We start from the raw sequence: 21,337 nt of genomic DNA, 5'->3' as shown, positions 1-21,337 counted from the left end.
TTTGATACAAGAGCTCCCTCTTGTGGAAATCCATAGGAAAAAGACATATTTAAATATGCATTATATAATGAATCTTAGTGATCATTTAGTCTAATTTTCTCATTTTTACAAGTGAGAAAACTGAGGTCCAGAGAGGTTAAGCAATCAGTGGCAGTATTGGAAATAGAACAACTATCTTCAAGTATTTGTGAACTGCCATTTAAAAGAATTTTAGCTCAATATAAGGAAAAACTCCAATAATGAGAGTAGCCAGTAAATAGAATTTTCTGTGGTTTATCTGTCTTTATAGAATTTTAAGCAAAGTCCAATTGGCCCCTTGTCAGAGAAATTATGAATGTTCAGGTAAGAACTGGATAACACTATCTCTGTAGACTTATAAACCCAGATTCTCAGATTCTGTCTATTCCAATGTGGTGATAGTTGTTTTCACTGCATTATCCTAATATGCAATCATAGATTGTTAGAGCTTTAAAAATCCAAAAGAGTGGTCCCAAATCCTGCCTTAATTTTTCTTGCTACCAGACATTTTTAGAAGCTATTCCCCCAGTCCTGGAAAAGATTCCTTCCACAACCATTACCACAGTCAAGGAAAAAGCTAAATTGTAAGCACAAACACACACCCTCCTCCATCTCTTCCCCCTCTCTTTCCCTTCTCTTTTTGCTTCTTCCTCTCATACCCTTTCCACTTCCTCCTCTCTCTCCCTCTCCCCTTGTTAAGGGGCAGGTCAATTCTCCAAGAGCCTCCACAGCTATGAATCATAACATTTGAAGGAGTTGGAAGGCAGCCTTTGCTGACACAGGTGTGATGGACTGGGAATGACATAAGTTGGAGTCAGAGGGAAGAAGAGAGAGGTCAAACAACACAACGGTCTCTCAGTCAGAGAGGTCAGAGAACAACAGCAACTGCCTTTCACAAAAGGAGATTCATTCTGGGTTGGAACTCCAGTAGCCACTGTCAGGTGGCTCCTGTGTATTCCAACAGCTCTCCTATATTTCAACATCCCCTCACCCTGTCTTTCTCACCTTCTTCCTGTCCTTTTCCTTCTCCCTTTCACTCCACCTCTTCTCTCTTCCTTCTCTCTCTCCTCTTTTTCCTCCACTTCCTCCCTTTGTCCCTTCTTTCTTTCTTCTTCTCTCTTTTCTCCTTCCCTCCCTCCCTCTTCTCTCTTTATTCTCCCTTTTCCTCCCACTCTTCCTCTCCCCCTTTTTTCTCTTTCTCCCTCTTTTTTTTCCTCTTCACCATCTCCCTCCCCTGTCTTTTCTCCCTCTCCTCCTCTTCTTTTCTCCCTCTCCTTCCCCCTTCCCCTTTCCCCTATATTTCTCCTCTTCTACTCTTCCATACCCCCACTCTCTCCCTCTCCCACTCAATGCCTGCATGGAAACAGTAAGTAAAAACATAGAGAATCCAAACTACTGGACTTGTATTTTTAATCTTGCCTATTATTCTGTGATTATAGGGTTTGCTATCTTTGAGGGGTAGAAAGAGGGCATGGGATAGAAGAGACTTTTACATAGGAAATCAACAATGCTCTTAGGGAGGTGGGGTTGTTGCTAGATGGCTTTGCCTAAGAGTCTCTGTGTTCCCGAATGTTCTTCACATCCCTGAGGATGTTTTCTGTTGGGCCCTTGCTACAGGTTCTTAGGTAGTAGATCAAAGGCTTGAGATGATGGCTCTGATTGTTATATGATCAACTCTAGCTACATTCTTTTTTTTTAATAGCCTTTTATTTACAGGATATATGCATGGGCAACTTTACAGCATTAACAATTGCCAAACCTCTTGTTCCAATTTTTCACCTCTTACCCCCCCCCCTCCTAGATGGCAGGATGACCAGTAGATGTTAAATATATTAAAATATAAATTAGATACACAATAAGTATACATGACCAAAAACGTTATTTTGCTGTACAAAAATCAGACTCTGAAATATTGTACAATTAGCTTGTGAAGGAAATAAAAAATGCAGGATGTGCATAAATATAGGGATTGGGAATTCAATGTAATGGTTTTAGTAATCTCCCAGAGTTCTTTTTCTGGGCATAGCTGGTTCAGTTCATTACTGCTCCATTGGAAATGATTTGGTTGATCTCATTGCTGAGGATGGCCTGGTCCATCAGAACTGGTCATCATATAGTATTGTTGTTGAAGTATATAATGATCTCCTGGTCCTGCTCATTTCACTCAGCATCAGTTCGTGTAAGTCTCTCCAAGGCCTTTCTGAAATTATCCTGTTGGTCATTTCTTACAGAACAGTAATATTCCATAATATTTATATACCACAATTTATTCAGCCATTCTCCAACTGATGGACATCCATTCAGTTTCCAGTTTTTAGCCACTACAAAAGGGCTGCCACAAACATTTGTGCACATACAGGTCCCTTTCCCTTCTTTATAATCTCTTTGGGATATAATCCCAGTATCTAGCTACATTCTTGACAATAGCATCTGAACCCCATTCCTGTCACAGCATATTTCCATTCATACTTGTCTCTGATATACCTCACAGTTTGTGACTTTGGGCCTCAGTTTCCCTCACTGATAAATGGTTAGGCTAGTCTGAAATTCCTCCCAACTTTAAATCCTATAGTTATATAAACATCTCAACCTATTGAAATATTTCCCATCACATGTGATGAAAAATGATATTAACCTCCAGAGAAAGAACTGTTGAAGTGTGAATGTAGATGGAAGCTTACTCTTTAATTTAATTTAATTTTTCCCAGTTACATTTTAAAAAAACAAATTTTACATTAGTTTTTAAAACTTTGAGTTCCAGATTCTCTCTCTTGTCCCCACCCCCAGACCCCATTAAGAAAGCACATGTAAGAGAGAGAGAAGGAGAGAATGGAAAACTTACTTTAAAAAAACTTTATTATCCTTGTTTTTAGTCTTCATTTCTTTTGCAACTTGGCTAATATGGAAATGTTTTTCACGACTTGACATTAATCTATATCAAATTCCTTGCTTTCTCAAAGGAGAGGGAGGAAGGAAGGATAAGAATTTGAACCAAAAAGAATGTTTTAAAAATTGTTCATATGTAATTAGAAAAAATTTTAAAACAAAACAAAAAAAAGAAATATTTCCCTTTCTCCAAGATCCAGTTCAGGTACCACTTCCCTTATGAAGCCATGGCTAATTCCCCTACTTCTACCTCATGCTTCCTTGTTTAACATCTCCTATGCACTGACTACATGCTAATTTGTCTTATAACTATGTTTGTATAGCATATTCCCAATAGTTGACTTTAAATTCCTAGTCCTTTCATCCTTTCATCATTTTTATATCCCCAATACCTAGGACAATGCCTTATACATAATAGGCACTTATAAATACTTATTAAGGAATGAAGCTACTTAATATAATTCTTTCATTCTACAGATGGCGAAATTAAGTCATTTGGCCAAAGTCATACAAGGGGTTATTAGTAGAAATCCCGAATTTCTAATGTGGTATGTTTTCCATCTTACCACTATGTAGTATTACATCTTTAGATTTAAAGATTTGAAGATCATTTCCAAAAGACATTTCTTAAGCATGAAGTATAGTACAAATCTAGCCAAAATTAGTAAAGCAATACAATAACAATAATCTACTTGGCTCCTACCCCTATTTCCTATTAACCTTTGCAGCTCTAAATCTCTTGATGCCAAATTACAGAAATGCTTTAATATTTCCTAATTGACTGCCATTAGTTCTAAGTCAACTTCCCCTCTATGGGATAAATGTCAAGGCAGCTTCATAGATTAACATAATGCCTGACACATAGTAGATAGTTAACAAATGCTTATTGAGTTGGATTAGCAAGGTTTATAGAATTATTACATAGTTCTTTCTCTCTGACCTAGTCCCAGTCATTATCTGGATTCATTTACCTACTTGCCCATGTTCAAAACTTATGTGTATTTTACCCTTTTCTCCCCATTACCCCTCAAGATTATTTAACAAATTTCATCAAATCCATCTCTATAATAGTTCTTATATATGCCCTCCTCTTTTTTATTCCCACTGCTGCCTTCCTTGTGAAGATGGTGTATTTTTAAATCAGCAGGAGTCAGGAATTCAGGTTAGGGGAAAATTGTCAGTCTTTATTCTCAGTGAAGAAGGATCAGAGGTGGAAGAGAATCGGCGATAGCAATGTGTGCAGCTGAGTCAAGAAGCTAGTTCAACCAGCAGCCATACAAACAGCAGCTCGGCGTCTCAAACCCAGGCCCAATCTCTCCCAGCTTCTCTTCCTGTCTCTCTCTCTGCCTCCACCCACCAAAATCGTCATTTCCTATACAACACATCAGGACTTGCACGGAGAGTGGGCAGGGACCATTCTTTATCCAATCATGTATATTAATAGAGTATAGCCCAATTACTATTTAGCCTCACGTACTTGGGACCTCAGTGCATCAACTCAAACTTCAGCCCATTACACTTCCTAATATGGATCTCATTTCTATCTATCTGGAATATTATTGTAATAACCTTCTAATAGATTTTCTTAGCTCTACTTTCTCTTCTTCTTATCCATACTTTATATTACTGTATCAAAATAATCTTCCTCATATGTATAATCTGGTCATGTCAGTTTTCTGCTCAAAAAATCTTTAGGAGCACCTAATAACCTTTCACATGAAGTTCAAAGACCCAAGTTTGGCATTTATTATATAATCAAAGGCCATTCTACTTTTTATCTTTAGATATATACGCTATGTTCCAATCAAATTGGAATATTCTGTCCTTAAAATGTGCTCTGTGTTTTCTTACTCTTGGGCATTTGCTCCTGCTGTTTTCTGTCACTTGGTGTGGCCTTCCTCTCACTTTCCCACTTTTGATTTTCTGGCATCTTTAAATCTCAACTAAGTTACTCCATGAAGCATTCCTTGATCCCTTTAATTGGGAACAACCTTGAAGAGTTCTTTTTGTTGTATTTCTCTTAAGTATGCTTGGCATGTATCATTGATAATTTAGTTACTGGCATCTATGTCTCATCTCTTTACTAATTTGTTAGCTATTTTCTTGAGGACAAAAGGCCTTGTCTTATCTAAACGCAGTATCTTTTCTGGTATAGTGATTTGTATTCAGTAGGTAATTCATAAATGTTTAACTGTACTGAAAATGCAGATTTGTGAAGGACCATCAAACTTTGATAGTTAAGAGACCATACATAGTTAGACAATTCTAGCATTTGGAAGAAAACAGGCATGGCCTTCACACAGTCAGAAGAGAGATGGACACAGAGGCAGCCTTGAATAGTTCTAAAAAGCTGATTAATTGAGTCTTCCACAGTTCTGCAGGAGGGACCCTACTTTACATTGAGAATCCTTGAGACTTACTTGAGTCAAACATTGAATGCCACCAGTCAACAAGCATTTATTAAGTGTCTCCTCGACCCTGGTCATTGTACTAGATGTTGGAGATACAAAGAAAGGCAAAACAATCCCTGTCCTTTAAGGAACTTACAGTCTAAGAATATATTAAAAACAATAATAGTACATGCAAGATATATAACATGAATAAAAAGTAATCTCAAAAAGGATCACTAGCAAGGTGGAGAAGGAAAAAAGGAACAATTGACCAAACAAGTAAGGTGTGGCCATTTATTAGCAAGTGAAATCAACAGGCATTTATTAAATATCTATTGGGTTTATTAAAATAATTCCAAGAGACATAGTTTCTGAGTAATTTAATCATTTTATCAACAAGGACAGGATGGTCATTTGGTCATGGCAGTCCAAGTGGGATCACAGTTTATATACCCTTTGAAATTGTAAATATACTTGAAGGGTGAGAATCAATTCTGATTGGTTAACACAATGGGAGGTGGGCCATATTAAACTTAGGGGCTGAGTGATATCTTATCATCTTTGGACTATCACTATATCCAGACTACTTCCAGTTTTGGACAATAAATTCAAAAAATTTATTCCCCACCTAAGCTAAGCAGAACATAGTAGCTACCCTAGCAGGGTAGGATCTCAGTCCAATCTCTTTATCAACAATGTTCTTCAAGAAATTGAACTTTTTAAAATCAAGATTTTAGAAGAAGGGGAAAACTCTGGAAGGGAAAGGAAATATTAAAGACTCAGTAATTGTCTGTTAATGTTGCCCTTGTCAATAGTGTAGGCCCATAGCACCTCACCCTTGCAGGGGTAATAAAACCTTCCTTAGCCAAAGTCCTTGAAAACCTCTTCCAAAAATCTCTGCTATTGCCTGCCAAGAATAGGATTGGTGTCCGTCATTTCACCTAAGCTAGAACAACACTGGACTATGGCAATTTGACTGCTTATGAAATCCAAAGCAGAAACATTGCTTTTTGGTCTACAGAAAAGAAACTCAACTAAAGTCCTGCCATGATGCTTAATAAGGAATATTTTCACATAGCAAATGGAATATAAGGAATCTAAGCCAGTAGTTCATTGGTGCAAAGTGAGGTCAGAATTGCAGCTGGTGCCAATTTGATCACGTACCCTGAATGCAATAACTTTTTATCTTTTCTAACCTTGTCCTTTGCATCCAATTTCTTGCCTGTTGTGACAGATTCTATAGGATTGGACTCTTGTCATTCTTTCCTCATTCTTCTAGAGACTAGACCCTGGCTTCTGGCTTGGTCCATTTCCTACTATTAAACAATGCTGACTATTTAAGCAAGTGGATTTCTGCCCCAATACTAGCCTTGCAAATCTCACCCTGTTTTCCAGGTCCTGGATCTATATTTGCACTGCCATGAATAGTAATGAAAGAGAGGGGGTATCACTCCCTTTCAAGCTATTCCATTATAAGCAAATTTTCACTAATATATTATAGATGACTGACTATATCTACAATGTTATACATTTAGAATAGAATGTAGATTTTTTTTAATTCATTTCACAACCAAAAATATGAGAACACTATTAAGGATAGGTGGTTGAGTGAATCAATCAGTTCATTCTATACTTGTATCTTCTGCCCAGTTTTATATAGACAACATTTCGCTTTAGTGACCCCAACCCTTGTAAATATTAATCAGTTAACAATATGTATTCAATTAATAAGTATGCATTTGCACCTACTATGTGCCACACAACAGCATAAATGAAACAATCTCTACATGGAAGAAAAAGTTGTCATTAAAAAAGAAATAATTATATTCAGAAAGGTCAATCTATCCTTATTACAAAATAATATTTTATTATAATGTTTTATTTTATTACAATTTTTATTGTTACAAAAATTAACCTTTTGATTATATAATTGCAGTAGAATTTAGAAAAATGCTTGAACTAATTCACTAGAACTTAACAATCAGATAAACACAATACAGGCAATTTTCTTTTTTCTTTTTTTTTCAGAAAAATAATTTTTATTAAAGCTTTTTATTTTCAAAACATATACATGGATAATTCTTCAACATTAACTCTTTCAAAACCTTGTGTTCTAATCCCTCCCCATTTTCCCCACCCCTCCCCCAGATGGCAAGTAGTCCAATATATATTTAAACATGGTAGAAATATATGTTAAATCCAATATATGCATACATATTTATACAATTACCTTGCTGCACAAGAAAAATCAAATCAAACACGAAAAAAAAATGAGAAAGAAAATAAAATGTAAGCAAACAACAACAAAAAGAGTGAAAACGCTATGCTGTAAACCACACTCAGTTCCCACAGTCCTCTCTCTGAGTGTAGAAGGCTCACTTCCTCTCAAGATCACTGGAACTTATCTGAATCATCTCATTGTTGAAGAGACCCATATTCATCAGAATTGATCATCATATAATCTTGTTGTTGCCAAATATAATGATCTCCTGATTCTGCTCATTTCACTTAGCATCAGTTCATGTAAGTCTCTCCAGGTTTCTCTGAAATCATCCTGCTGATCATTTCTTACAGAACAATAATATTCTCTAACATTCACATACCATGATTTGTTCAGCCATTCTCCAACTGATGTGCATCCAATCAATTTCCAGGTTCTTGCCACTATAAAAAGGGCTGCCACAAACATTGTTGCACATGTGGGTCCCTTTCCCTCCTTTAAGATCTCCCTGGGATTTAAGCCCATTAGAAACACTGCTAGCTCAAAAGGTATGGACATTTTGATAACTTTTTTAACATAGTTCCAGATTGCTCTCCAGAATGGCTGGATTGATTCACAATTGCACCAGCAATGTATCAGTTTCCGTTTTTCCACATCCCCTCCAATATTCATCATTATCTTTTCCTTTCATCTTAGCCACAGATGTATGTAGTGGTATCTCAGATTTGTCTTAATTTCAGGCAGTTTTCAATTACTTATTCTAACAGAGGGGAATAGAGGGATGGATATCCCAAAAATAGTTATTAAATTAATGCCAAACCTTGGTACCTGAGGAGTTTTACCAGTGACTGCTACTATCACCATCCTAGGCTAGAAGACATAAAGCTACTACTATTATCAAGATAAACAATAATTTTATTCAATTCAATTCAATTCAACAGTAATTTGACTGTCTTCTTTGTGATTTCATCTAGGAAAAATATCATGGTAAATGAACTGCCCACTGAAAATAACAGAGAATATAAGTATGACATGGACACATATGGTTTTCATTCCTTTCTTTTTTTCTATACTGGAATTTAGATACAAAAGATGTCCCAGACAAAAAAAAAAAACAGTACTTGCACCCATAAAAATGAATACCTATCCTTAGCTACAAAGACCAAAATAAATTTTGTGATAAAATAATTAAAAATTGAGGTTATAGTCTACATAGTTTTATAAATCTTTACTTGACACATCTATTAATGTCTGTTGCTATTAGATATATTAATACCAATTTTCAAAATGTAGGAAAGATTACTGAAAGTCAGATTCTGTACTAGTAAATATTCTTAGACCTACATCAAGACTTTAAATTAATGTTCACACTAGAGATCCAAGATATTAGAAGAAAGAGTATTGAGGTTAGAGTCAAAAGTCTTGGGTTTAACTTGTCCCTTCCTAGCGCTTAAATTTACCAGTTAGAGGATGAAGGGCAAGATACTTCAGAGAGAACAGGTTCCAGAGGGTCAGAGGCATTACACCAGAAGGGAGCTGATAGAGGGGGAGAGGAAGGTGAACATCTAATTTAACCATTTCTTTGAAGAAGGTCCAGGAGATTGTGATTTGCCCAAGGTTACTCAGGGAATAAGTAGGAGAGATAATAAGAAAGAAGGGGACACAGGTTTCTTACAATAGCATCTAATGTCTTTGAGCTTATTATCTTCATCTCTAAAACAATGCTTGTACTCAGTGTTATGGAGAAGATTTTAGAAATTGTAAAGAACTACATAACAATAATAAAAAATAAGAGCAAGAAATTATATAGCTCTTTAAGATTTGCAAAGCGCTTTGTATTTATTATCTCATTTTATCTTAACAACTCTGTGAAGTAGTATCTATTATCATTCCCATTTTACAGATGAAGAAACTAAGGCTCAAAAGTTTCAGTGACCTGCCTAGATTTACACACCTAGTAAATGTTCAAGGTAGGATTTGATAAACTTGAGGGGACCTGGACAAGACTTGGATTTGACTGCAAATTCTGGTTTTGACACTTTCTACTTCTGTGATTTTGGGAAAGTAACTTGACTTCTCTGAGACTCATTTCCCGCCCCGCCCCCTCTAAAATGAGGAGTTGGGGTAGATGGCTTCTAATGTCCCTTCTGACTTTGGAGCTATAATATTTCAATGGATCTCTGAAGTCATAGATGGGCATGAACCCTCAAATGACACAATCTTTTTCAACTTGTACAATTTTAATTTTTACCCAACATGTTAGATGACCTCCTCTAGATTATTGAACATTCTGTAGATACCAGTGTTTGGGTCATCCGTTTCCTCTCACTCCTCTTTTTCTAACCAGGCATTTCTATGTTGGTATCCTTTGTATCTCTTTTTTCATGCAAATCGTTGTTGGTAATACGTCACAGCCACTTATACTTCCTTCATGCATCTCTATTGCCTTTTGGGGCATTTGTAAATTTGACTCTTTAGGAGTTAAAGTATTCTATAATGATATAGTGCAACAAAGAGAATATTCTTGCTAAAAAAGATCAAAGAGCACAGAACAGAGTGATTGAAATCATTAAAAAAATTACCATCTCCTAAATGCAATCTAGACCATTCTCTCATTCAATTAAGGTGTCCAGCTCATTGTTCATTTTGTAGTACCAGACCTAAATAAGTGTACTGATTAATTAAAAAGGCTGCTTCTTATGATGCAGATACTAGGTATTCATTCACTTGATTTTTCCTATATAGATTGTGAAGTCTGAACTTTTTAGCTATCTACGAATGGCACTGAGGAGGTTCTGTCATATTTTGTCATATGCTCTGAGATAATATACAGGCAAGAATATCTGGAAATGTCATTGTCTACAAAAAATTCTTCTTCAATGGGTATTCTGCCTACTATACCCATCATGATAGTACTGAAAACATTTAGTGACCTTAATCCTCTCAGTTTGTTATTTTTATTGTTATTATTATAATATCTAACAATGCAATATACTTTACACGTGTTACTTTATTGAATCCTCACAATAATCTTGTAAAGTTATTATAATTATTAATTTTATTTTATAGATGAGGAAGCAGAAGTGCAAAGGGATTAAGTGACTTGTCCAGCACATGTAAGTAAGTCTCTGAGGCAAGATTCAAATTCAGATCTCTGGGATCTCAATTTTCATACTCTATGCCGTCTTCTTTATTGAAGCCTATTGCTTCAATCACACAATATAAATTCACTGCTATATGCAGGCTCATATCATCTACAGCTTTGCCTTGAAAGTGGAGATTCTCAAAGTAGTGATTAACTCTTTGATAAGCTGAACAGCCTGGAGAGCAGTGCCCCAGTGCACAGAGAAGCCACCAGCGCCATGGCCATAGTTGTGAACCACTGGTAGTTGATGTCCATTCTGTGTTAATATCTCCTTCTGTAGTCGCACTCCAGGCCGTGATGGCCGCAAGCCCACCTTCTCTTTGATATCCCAAGCACCTTGAAGAGATGGCTCAAGAGCCCAACACCTGTTAAGAATCTCTCTGCTATTTTGTGGATCAGGGGACAAGTTCCAATCATCTTTTTGTCTTGTTCCACCTAGGGTTACGTTGAAGGCTCCTGGGTAAATATAGGTCAGTCCATCCCCATCTCGGATAAAATGCTTCACCCACGGAGCTTGAACTTTAAGTACTTGGCCCCTCACAGGAAAAAGCTCCAAGTCACCTACTAACTCTCTGCTTCCGAGGCCTGAGCAATTGACAACAATATCATATGAACCATAAAGCTCCCACAGATCTTCTACTTTCCTGATGTGGATATGGCCCCCACTTTTTCTTAACCTAGGAAGAATGATGAAAAGTTAAAGCACAGTAGTCACTAGTTCCCAGATATCATAGAATAAAAAAAACATAAACATCTTTGAGAGCAGGGAGTTTTTTATTCTTTGTCTTTAGATCCCTAGCACCTGCCACAGTGTTAGGCTCTTTATAAATGTGCTAATTGCTTGATGAATAAACAAACAAGGCAGCAAATTAAAGAGGAGCAGATGCCATGAGGTGTTTCACAGAATCACAGCACCAAGAATTTGAGAGTTTGGAGAGTCTTCAACAACCATTCTAGACCCAACTAATACACAAAAAAAATTATTACTATAATATATGCAACAATGAGTTAGTCAACTTCAACTTGAAGACCTCTAAGGAGTGGGAATTCATCACCTCTTGAAGCAGTGCATTCTATTTTGGAATAGCACAAACTTTTAGGAAATTGTTTTTTTAATAACAAGCCTTAGTTGGCATTTTTGCAATTTCTATCTTTTGTTTCTGTCAGCTAAACCCAAAAGAAGAGGTCTAATTGTTCTTCAAACTCAAGTAGAATATTTAAGCACAAAATTCTCACATGCCTTCTAAAGTTGAGCAGAAATGGCCATCTATTTAGATTATTCAAAGATAAGGAAACTAAGTGCCCTAAGTCTTTTTTGATTTATTCAATTTCTGGGCTATTTTAAATGCTGAATAAATACAAGCTATTTAATTTTATATTGCTTTGTTATTTTGTATTGTTCTCTTGTATTTTTTAAATGTTTCATTTGTGAATGCTTTATTTTCCTATTCAATTGTAACCTTCCTGAAGTCAAAGGGATGATGCCTTATTTCTTTTTTAAAATTTTTTATTTATTTTATTCTGAACTTATTAAAAGAAGTACTTCCAAAACATAGTAGAATAAATTTAAAAAACTATTATTGCATATTAAATTTCAGATCTATTACGGACAACTTGCTATTCTTTTAAGTACATAACAATATTATGTAATTTTTTTTTCCTTTTTTTCTCTCCTCTCCACCCTGCCCTAGAGATAGCTACCATTGGACTCAAATATGTGTGTGTACATAAAATTGTTCTATGCATATTTCCACTATCAGTTCTTTCTTTGGATACAGATAGTGTCTTCCTTCACAGGTCCTTTGTAGTTGATTTGGGTATTTATAACTGTCTAAATAACTTGCTTGCTCACAATTATGTTAGTTTGTTCAAATGTATGACTTAAATTCTTCAGAGTAGAAACTTAATGTATCACAAGCCTAAGGTGACCACGCTTTATTTTTCTTTAAATTTATTGCAGTGCCTGACAAAGACCTCTATACAGAACAAAGTAAATATTTACTGAATGCAGAATTCTAGACTGGTAATGTCTTGGGGAGAGAACAAATTATCAAGATGGAAGGCAAATGGTGGCTTATTTGGACAATCTACTTTCCTAAATCTTAGACCATCTCCAGAATTCAGGTTAATTCGTAGAAAAAAAATTGGTCAGAGCTAGGACAGCCTAGCTCTTCTAGAAAGATGCCATCATTAAAGTCCTTTTAGACCCAAATAAATGGTGTCAAAATTATGGTAGTTTGTTCAAATGTATATCCTAAATCTTTCAGAGCAGACACCTACTTACTGTATCATATGCCTAAAGTACCATCATATCTGGCCTTAAGAAATAAGGAAAATATAAGTTTAAATATGAAAACAGCAATCATGTCTCAAGGTGCATATAAACAGGTAATTTATGAAATGCAGGCCAATCTTTTTAAATGTGTGTTCAATATGTACAAACTCATTATTCTAATTGCTATTTCTTTTTTATGTTTTTATCCTGTCCTCAGAGAGATAATAAACCCCTAATTAGTATGCTCCCCCATAAGTCATGGAAGATAGGAGTCATGCTTTGCACCTCTCTGCAGCTTTGGCATTATTATATACACAGTGCTTTGTGTATATAATAGGATTTCAGTTAAATTTGTTGCTTATGATGTTTATAATGGCAGCTAGGTAGCATAGTGTAAGTGCTTATGCCTGGAGTTGGGAAGACCTGAGTTTAATTTGGCCTCAGACATGTACTAGTTGTGTGATCTTGGGCAAGTCATTTGCTTTAGTTTTCTTAACTATAAAATGGGAATAATAATAGAATCTACCTCCCAATATTATTGCATGGATCAAAGGAGATAACACTAATAAAGCACTTAACATAGTGCCTGGTACATACTAGGTGCTATATAAATGCTATAATAATAATGATGATGATGATGTGTACATAATACATCTGTTCAAAATATAAGAATAATAATAAGATGATGATAGTGGCAGCAATGGGTCAGGGCTGGTATTCTACTTGGAAAGTAGGTCATTTCTATTAAATGTCTCTGTTTCTCTAACTCTCTCCCCCACTTACTCCACTATTATATGGTAAAGTAGAAAGAGTGCCGAATATGGTTCAAATCCTACTTGTCACTTACTACCTACATGACCTTGGCTTGGATCATATTGTTCTTTTAGGTCACAGTTTCCTTGTCTAGAAAAATGAGAGAGTTGGATTAGATGGAATAAAGAAATAATGTCTTTGTAAGCGTTAAATATCTATGATGCTATGACTATAATAAGAAAGCACTCAGTAAAGAATGAGACAAACTTTTTGCACTTGACCAAAGCAAAATTTCTTTTGCTTGACTATTCATATTTGTGATCCTGCAGTGGATGGGAGGAGGTGGAGAAAATAGATTTTTGTAAATTTTGTAAATTTTTTTTAAATTAAAATTTAATTGAAAAAAATCTTTTGGCCAAGATACAAATAAACTATGCAAGGAAGGAGGACTAGAGAAAAACCTACAGAGCTCTTGGAAACTCGGAGGCTAACAATTTATTAGGAAATGGGTTAAGGGGGAACCTGACCAGATAAAGGTTGTTCTGAGTATCTAATAGAACTCTGAAACAGTTCAGATTTTCCCTAAACCCAACCTTCAGGCTAGAAATTTAAACCCTTATTTAAGGGAAAAGCAGGAAGATGCCTCTGTGTTACCAGACATTGACCAACTCCTAAAAGTCTCTCCACAAGATGGGAAGGCTGGAAGCCTACCAGATATATATACATATGGATAACAGACTCTTTCCCCCAACCTCAGGGTGGTAAGTTGTAGCCAGGTCTATACATATTATGAGGGAGGAAGCATATGAGGGGACAGGCTGGAAACTGGAAAAGTTCAAATTTCACATCAAACTGAGAATAAGTCATTCACCCCTTGATTTCCTCACCTAAAAAATGAAGGGAGGGGGAGGAGTAGATGACATCCCTTAAATCTCTAATGCTCTCATCTATGACCTTTCATTCTAGATAATGGTGTGGATAGAATTTCAAAGGAAAATCTCTAGTCTATAGAGCAGATAAAGGTACAAACTCCTAGGGATTATAGGATACTGATAGAAAATAGCCTTCTACCATGAAGGCAGCTAGAGTGAGGGTCAGCAAAATACAGTCCAAGTTGGTATGACCATGAGTTAAGAATAGCTTTTACATTTCAAATATAATAAAACTTATAAAAATATAATAAAAAACATTTTCAGCTCTCTGACCTTTGAGGCAGAGCATAAAGATTTCCTTGTTTCATGAATAATTGAAGATTTTGTCACGATGATGTGGTCTGTAACATTTCCCTGTTCTCAGGGGGGAAAAACTATCTCTCTACTCCTAATATATTTTCCCACCTACTCAGATCTAAAGGTTCTAGAATACCATGGAGGCCCTTACCACACACTACTGTGAGAAACTATCTCCTTGGGAGAAAGGGAAACAAGGAAATGCAACACTAACAATTTATTTTAGTATCAAATTTATTATATTTATTTATTAACATGTATCATTATGCTATACTAAACATTGTATCCTTATAGACCAAATAAACCTGTTCTTTTATGGCTCTTATATCAATCATTCATTTATACTATCCTAATACCTGAGCTCAGAACACCTTCCCACACCTTTTAACAGATTCTATTTCCTCATATATAGTGTCTAGATTATTTCTAATGCTCTTTTCAGTTCTAAAATGCAATGGTTTATATGGTACTATATTTAGTAATAAATAGTAACTATTATTTTAGCCATCAACAAATATCATCAATAATAGCTTTGTTTTAAGCAGTAATACAAATTTATTCCATGATCAGCTTCCAACGTGAAATCACATTAAAAAGCCAGCATGATATTATATATCTGATTACAGGAAATCAAGGAAAGAATTAGGCAAACACTATAAGCTTTGCATCCTTGTAAGATGAAGAATGTGCTAAGCTCTTCCAAATTGAAATATAAGTAGTAACTAACAAGGTTTAAAGCAATGACATTTTCAGAGGGAAAGACTATTACAAAGTCTGGATTATTTAATGCTATGAAACATGGTTTGAAGTTTGGGAGCTTTGACTAAGAGGGATAAAATAGTGGCTTTTGCTACAGCCTTTAAAAATGATTCATTCCAAAAGATAAAACCGAAGCGGGTATTTACAAAGGTAAGTGAGCTTTGTAAAGTCATTTCTTTTTTCTCAAAAGGGCTCAGAAGAAACAAAAAATTAGAACTGGCTCACGATTGCTGTGATTTCATTATTCATCAAGATAAGTTAGCAATTGAAAAAGATCAAACTTTTTGAAAGAGGTTATTTTTAAATAATATCTTTAAATCAATATTTATATAGATCTACATACACACACACACACACACACACACACACACACACCATCATACTGAGGTTTGAAACAAAATTTTCAGAATGGTATTGGATTTTTGTTCATTTTGGATAAGATCTATGAGTTTACTGGCACAGGGGTACTCTTGGTGAGGAATGATGGGTCAATAGGAATTTATTAAGTACTTACTATGTGCCAGTCACTGTACTAAGAATGGGGAATACAAAGAAAGGCAAAAACTGCCCTTAAGGAGTTCACATTCTAATGGAAAAGAACATGCCCAACAAAATACTGAAAACTGAGTAGATGTCCATCAATTAGGGAATGTCTGAACAAGTTGTGATATATGAATATAATAGATACTATTGTATAAAAAGAAATGGTCAACAGGCAGATTTCAGGAAAAATCTGTAAAGATTTGTATAAACTGATGCAAAGTGAAATGAGCAGAACAAGAAAAGCATCATAAGAACATCACCAACATTGTGTGATAATCAACTATAGATGACTCAATTCTTCTCAGTAACACAAAGACAAGTACAAAGTTATTATGAAGGAAGAAGCTGTCCATTACTAGATAAAGAAACAATGGATTCTAAATGCAGATAGAAACATATTCATTTCACTTTATTCTTTCTTGTGGGTTTTTTCTTTTGCTCTGTTTTTTTTTCCTCAACTGTGACTAATATCAAAATATTTTACATGATAGCACATGTATAAACTATATCAAACTACCTACTATTTTCAGAAGAGGGGAGGGAATGTAGAAAATATGGAACTCAAAATCCTGTAAAAAGGAATGCTAAAAATTTTCTTGACATGTAACGGGGGGAAGAAAATAATATTTAAACAAAAAAAAAAGAACATGACCAGGAAAATGTATCTATATGATATATTCAGTATAAGTAGAAGGTAGTTTCAGAGAGAAGACACTGGACTAGAAATCAGTAGCCTCAGCAATGTAGCTGGCAAGAAAGAAAACAGAACAAAGCATGGCTTGGAGCCAACTGGATAATAGTAGACTGTGAGAAGTATTCCCAAACTGGACAGTGGGAACCCCAGGGTAAGAATTATAGAGCTGAAAGGATTAAGTGTTTTCTCCTGTTTCTCATTCTAGCTGTCTTATTGATTCTTCTCAGACTCCTTAATTAAATTATTTTCCATGTCCTAGGACCCTGCTCTAAGCTCTTTCCTCTTCTACTTGCTGAATATCTCTCCCTGAATATTATACAGGCATCTCAAATTCAGCAACTCCCCAATGGAAGGTATTAACTTTTTCTTTAAACACATCCTTCTTGACTTCCTTGTTCTTGTTGAGATTTTCCAGTTATCTGGATTCAAAATCACAGAATCATCCTAGACTACTCTTGCCCAGAGAACTATAACCAAATCAACATTAGAAAAGGTATCAATCAATTCCTCTATGAGACACCCCATCATTCTTTTCACTTCCCAGACCAACCCATCTCCCTTCCCTAGTCCTGACTCCCTTATATTTGTGGTTTCTTCCTCTATTTCAGAATGTTAACTTCCTGCGGGTCCAGACTGTTTTACTTTTCTATTTGTAGCCCCAGATCTCCCAGCTCCTTTAATTTCCCCAGGAGGACTTAGTGAGTAACTCTATTACAGGTGATAGTGTTATGCCACAGTTCTCTTTTATTGTCTTGACTCAGTTTCCCTAATTATCCTGACCCAGTCCTGCCTCAGTTTCCCTAATTGTTCTGTTCAACCACCTCTCCCTTCTAATCATGATGATCCAGATAAGGAGAAAGACCTTCTATCTTAGGCATCATCAGATTGTTGGGTACCTCTCCCCACTCTGTAATCCCCATTATCAGATGTCCCCCATGCCTCCCCTCACCCTGTCAGAATCAGATTGTCAGAGTCCCGTTCCTGCTCTCAGCACCCTGACTCCACCTTGCTCTACCCCCTGAGTCTGAGCCATGTGTATATAAGTCATTGAAAACTCACATTGTTTTCTGGATTCTTGGAGGCGATAGTCTCATTCAGCTCTGGGGCCCAACCATGGATCCATTTGGTCCCAGTAAATCTCTCCCTTTTAAATAAATTATTAAATACTCTCTAATCTCTATCTTGCCTCAACTCCTCCAGCATTACAATAGGAAGTAGTGATGCACACCAGGGCACCTCATCACTTAAGGCCTTCCCCTCCATTCCTTTCCTCATCAGCAACTAGCATTCTCAACCTTGTAACGAATTATAAGACAACAGATAAATTAAAAAGCAGCTCCCAGGCAGGAAATAGTGGGCTAGGCAGTTATTTCTTGTTATTTAAGCAAAAATCAGCAGCAAGGTGGTCCAATAGATAAAGCACTGTACATGGAGCCAGGAGGAACTGAATTCAAATCCTACTTCAGAGGCTTACTAGCTGTATGTAACTTTAAACAAGTCATCTAATTTCCCTCATCCTCAGTTTACACCTGCTACTCAGGATTGTTATAAAGATTCAATGAGACAACACATATAAAGTGTTTTGCTATGTGTGTGTGTATATATACACAAATATAAATGTTAGCCACCATAATTATCTCACATGCTTACCACAAGGCAACATGCTGTTAATGACTGAGATGGGATCTATGACCCTGAAGTTGGATATCCAATAGGAAAAAAAAGACTAAGATTAAGAAGAAATATCCCTTCTTACTAAAAAATCTGGCATCATAATCTATAAGTGAGATTTCTTTTCTTCAAAGTACTTTTCTAGACAGGCCTGTGTAGGTTAAGTAACATCTTCCAGAAAAAAATCACACATTTCTTTCCCAAGAGAGCTGATATTTCATAATACCAAGATACAGTGCAATACAATGATAATAAGAAAATTATTAAAGTTACTAAAGTGCTGTATGGTTTATAAAGTTCTTTATTCACAATAACTCCAGGAAGCTAATTGTACAAATATTAATATTATTATCCTCATTTTACAGATGGAGAAACTAAAGGTTATTCATTATATGTAAGAAACAACTTGGAAGTATGAGACGATGGAGAAGGAAACAAGCAAATGGAACTACATAGAATGAATTGATGCTGTCATTCTTTGCCCAATTTCTGAGCCACCATAAACTGAGAGACATTAATGTTTTTGGAATAAAAAATTATGTGTTTTTGTAACAGTGACATTCCTGGAAGAAACGGACTTGCTTACTAATTAATCAATTAACAATCACTTGTTAAGCGCCTACTAAATGCTAAGCACTGTGGAGATAACATGCAAAGAATGAAATAATACATACTCAAAAAAAGCTTACATTCTTTCTAAATACTAGAAAAACTAGCTTCTCTGCTAGTGGTGTTCAATTATGACTGACTATCACCCTATTTGGGATTTTCTTGGCAGAGATACTAGAGTGGTTTAGATTTTCTTCTTCAGCTCATTTTATAGATGAGGAAACTGAGGTAAACAGGATGAAGTGACTTGCCCAAGATCACACAGCTATAGGTATCTGAGAGCAGATTTAAATTCAGGTCCTGAGTCCAGTTCCAAAGCTCTATCCACTGTTCCAACTGACTGCCCTTCCTTGTATACAGTAATAATTTAAATGTTAGTTAATTAGTAAGAAAGGCTATGGTATAAACAGTGCTGATTTATAGATTCAAGAAGAACTAGGTTAAAAACTTGGATCTGTCACTTACTATGTGTGATACATGATAAATTACCAAACCTCTATGGTTCTCAGTCTCCCCACCCTCAGTAAAATGGGAGAGTTGAACTAGAGGATCTCTGATGTCTCCTTCCACTTTAGATCTATGATCCTATGGGCATCTGAATAAGAAAATAGAATTTCTTTTATATAATATCATTCCAAAATAATAGGTCTGAGCATTGGACGTGACTAAGCCTTATTTGACTGATCCTTGAACTCTGCATATTCTTGGCATTATCTCTAGGGACTAGCCATCCCTGGTACTGCTTATGTTTGAAGAGGAGTGGCTCCCTCCCAAATATGAGCTATTTAATTAACCTCATACGCCAAGATCGAGCTTTGGGTTATGTCAATAAGGACATGTCTTATAATAAATGAACTCTAGTCTTGCAACCCCAATTCATGCCAAAAAGGCTTATATAACAGAATTGGCCCAATGCCTTCTTTGTTTAAAGAATATATATAAAAAGTCTAAGTCCCGCTGCAAAGCTGAGCTTCACCCATGGAAGGACGCTTCGCGTGGGACTTTCCTAGTTCATGTTGATCAGGCTGTTCCGGGGCTCCCAGTTTGTGTGAGATCAGTGGTTCCAATGAATTGGTGATGTATTTCTCATTATTCCATTTAATATTGTTAGGCTTAATACTTTTCTTTTTGTTATGTTTAATCATTTGCTGTCCGTGTGGGTCTAAATCCTGTTTTATTCCTTTACCTATTTAAATAAATTTTACTTTTACTTTAACTCGAGAGTGTTCTTTATTGGAGCAAATCCGAACTAAAAATCACAAAACAGTATCTCCACGAGATTTTTAAAGAGATAATGAATGCCTATCTATTTAGAGTAATTTATGTATTCTGAAAGAAGAAAGGTCCAGCTGATCTCCAAAGCTCCCACCATGATTCTAGAGGAAACTTCTTATATGGGACAAGAAGAGGTCAAGGGAAAATACTATCTGGTCATGATTCTCAGGATATTACATAAATTATTAAAACAATGACAAGATCTCCTTAGTAAATATAAATGTCTTCAGTTATTTTAAACCTTTTATTTGTGGTTGAAACAGAAGTTTAATGTCAAGAAGTTGACATTAATGTTAAGGGAGTATGTTTACATTGCAACTATTGTATGATAGTCTGTTGAGTGAAGTTAACATTTTTGACTTAGAATACTACAGACTGAAAGCTAACATTGTATGTAAGAAGGGTAGGAGGAAACCAGCTACTTACTGAGGCTGCAAAACAACCCACGATTGTGTATCTGATCATCTGGGCCTACTCTATGCACAGGCAGAGTGGTAGCTGCCTACATTTTGAGAGGTGCTTTAAGACCCTTCTGCCTACATGTCCTTCACCAACCTGTCACAGCATGTTTCTCCCTCTTACCTAGCATGAAATTCCTAATCCTTTGAGTTAGCTAAAAAGGTAAGGGTATTCATCTCCAGAAAGCCACCTAGTAAAGAAGGGTGAAGAAAACCCTCTTTCATTAAAGTAGTAGCACAATTAGTTTCTCAGATAACTAGATGTCAGCTGAAAGATGTCTTAGAAGTCCAAAAGGAATGGAATATAACTAAGTTTCCTCAGGAGAAGATTGAGAAAGTTCTGAATTTGGGGAAGGGGGGGGTCTATTCAGGGATGATAAGCCCTCAGGTGCCCCATATTGAAGGGAAGAG

The 21,337-nt window shown here is 35.9% G+C and overlaps 1 protein-coding gene across 2 annotated transcripts in view; it reads right to left on the bottom strand.

Moving 5' to 3' along the window:
- Positions 1-9,362: 9,362 nt before the first annotated feature.
- DDO (D-aspartate oxidase) overlaps positions 9,363-21,337 on the bottom strand; it is a 29,570-nt gene continuing 17,595 nt past the window's right edge. For both annotated transcript variants that reach the window (XM_003770643.3, XM_031964410.1), the window contains one exon: positions 9,363-11,337. In XM_003770643.3, the coding sequence (XP_003770691.1) occupies positions 10,770-11,337 (568 nt within the window). In that variant the 3' untranslated portion in view covers positions 9,363-10,769. The remainder of the gene's footprint in view (positions 11,338-21,337) is intronic.

This window comes from Sarcophilus harrisii, chromosome 4, assembly GCF_902635505.1.
Source record: "Sarcophilus harrisii chromosome 4, mSarHar1.11, whole genome shotgun sequence".
NCBI lineage: Eukaryota > Metazoa > Chordata > Mammalia > Dasyuromorphia > Dasyuridae > Sarcophilus > Sarcophilus harrisii.
This window is presented reverse-complemented; position numbering and strand designations above follow the sequence as displayed.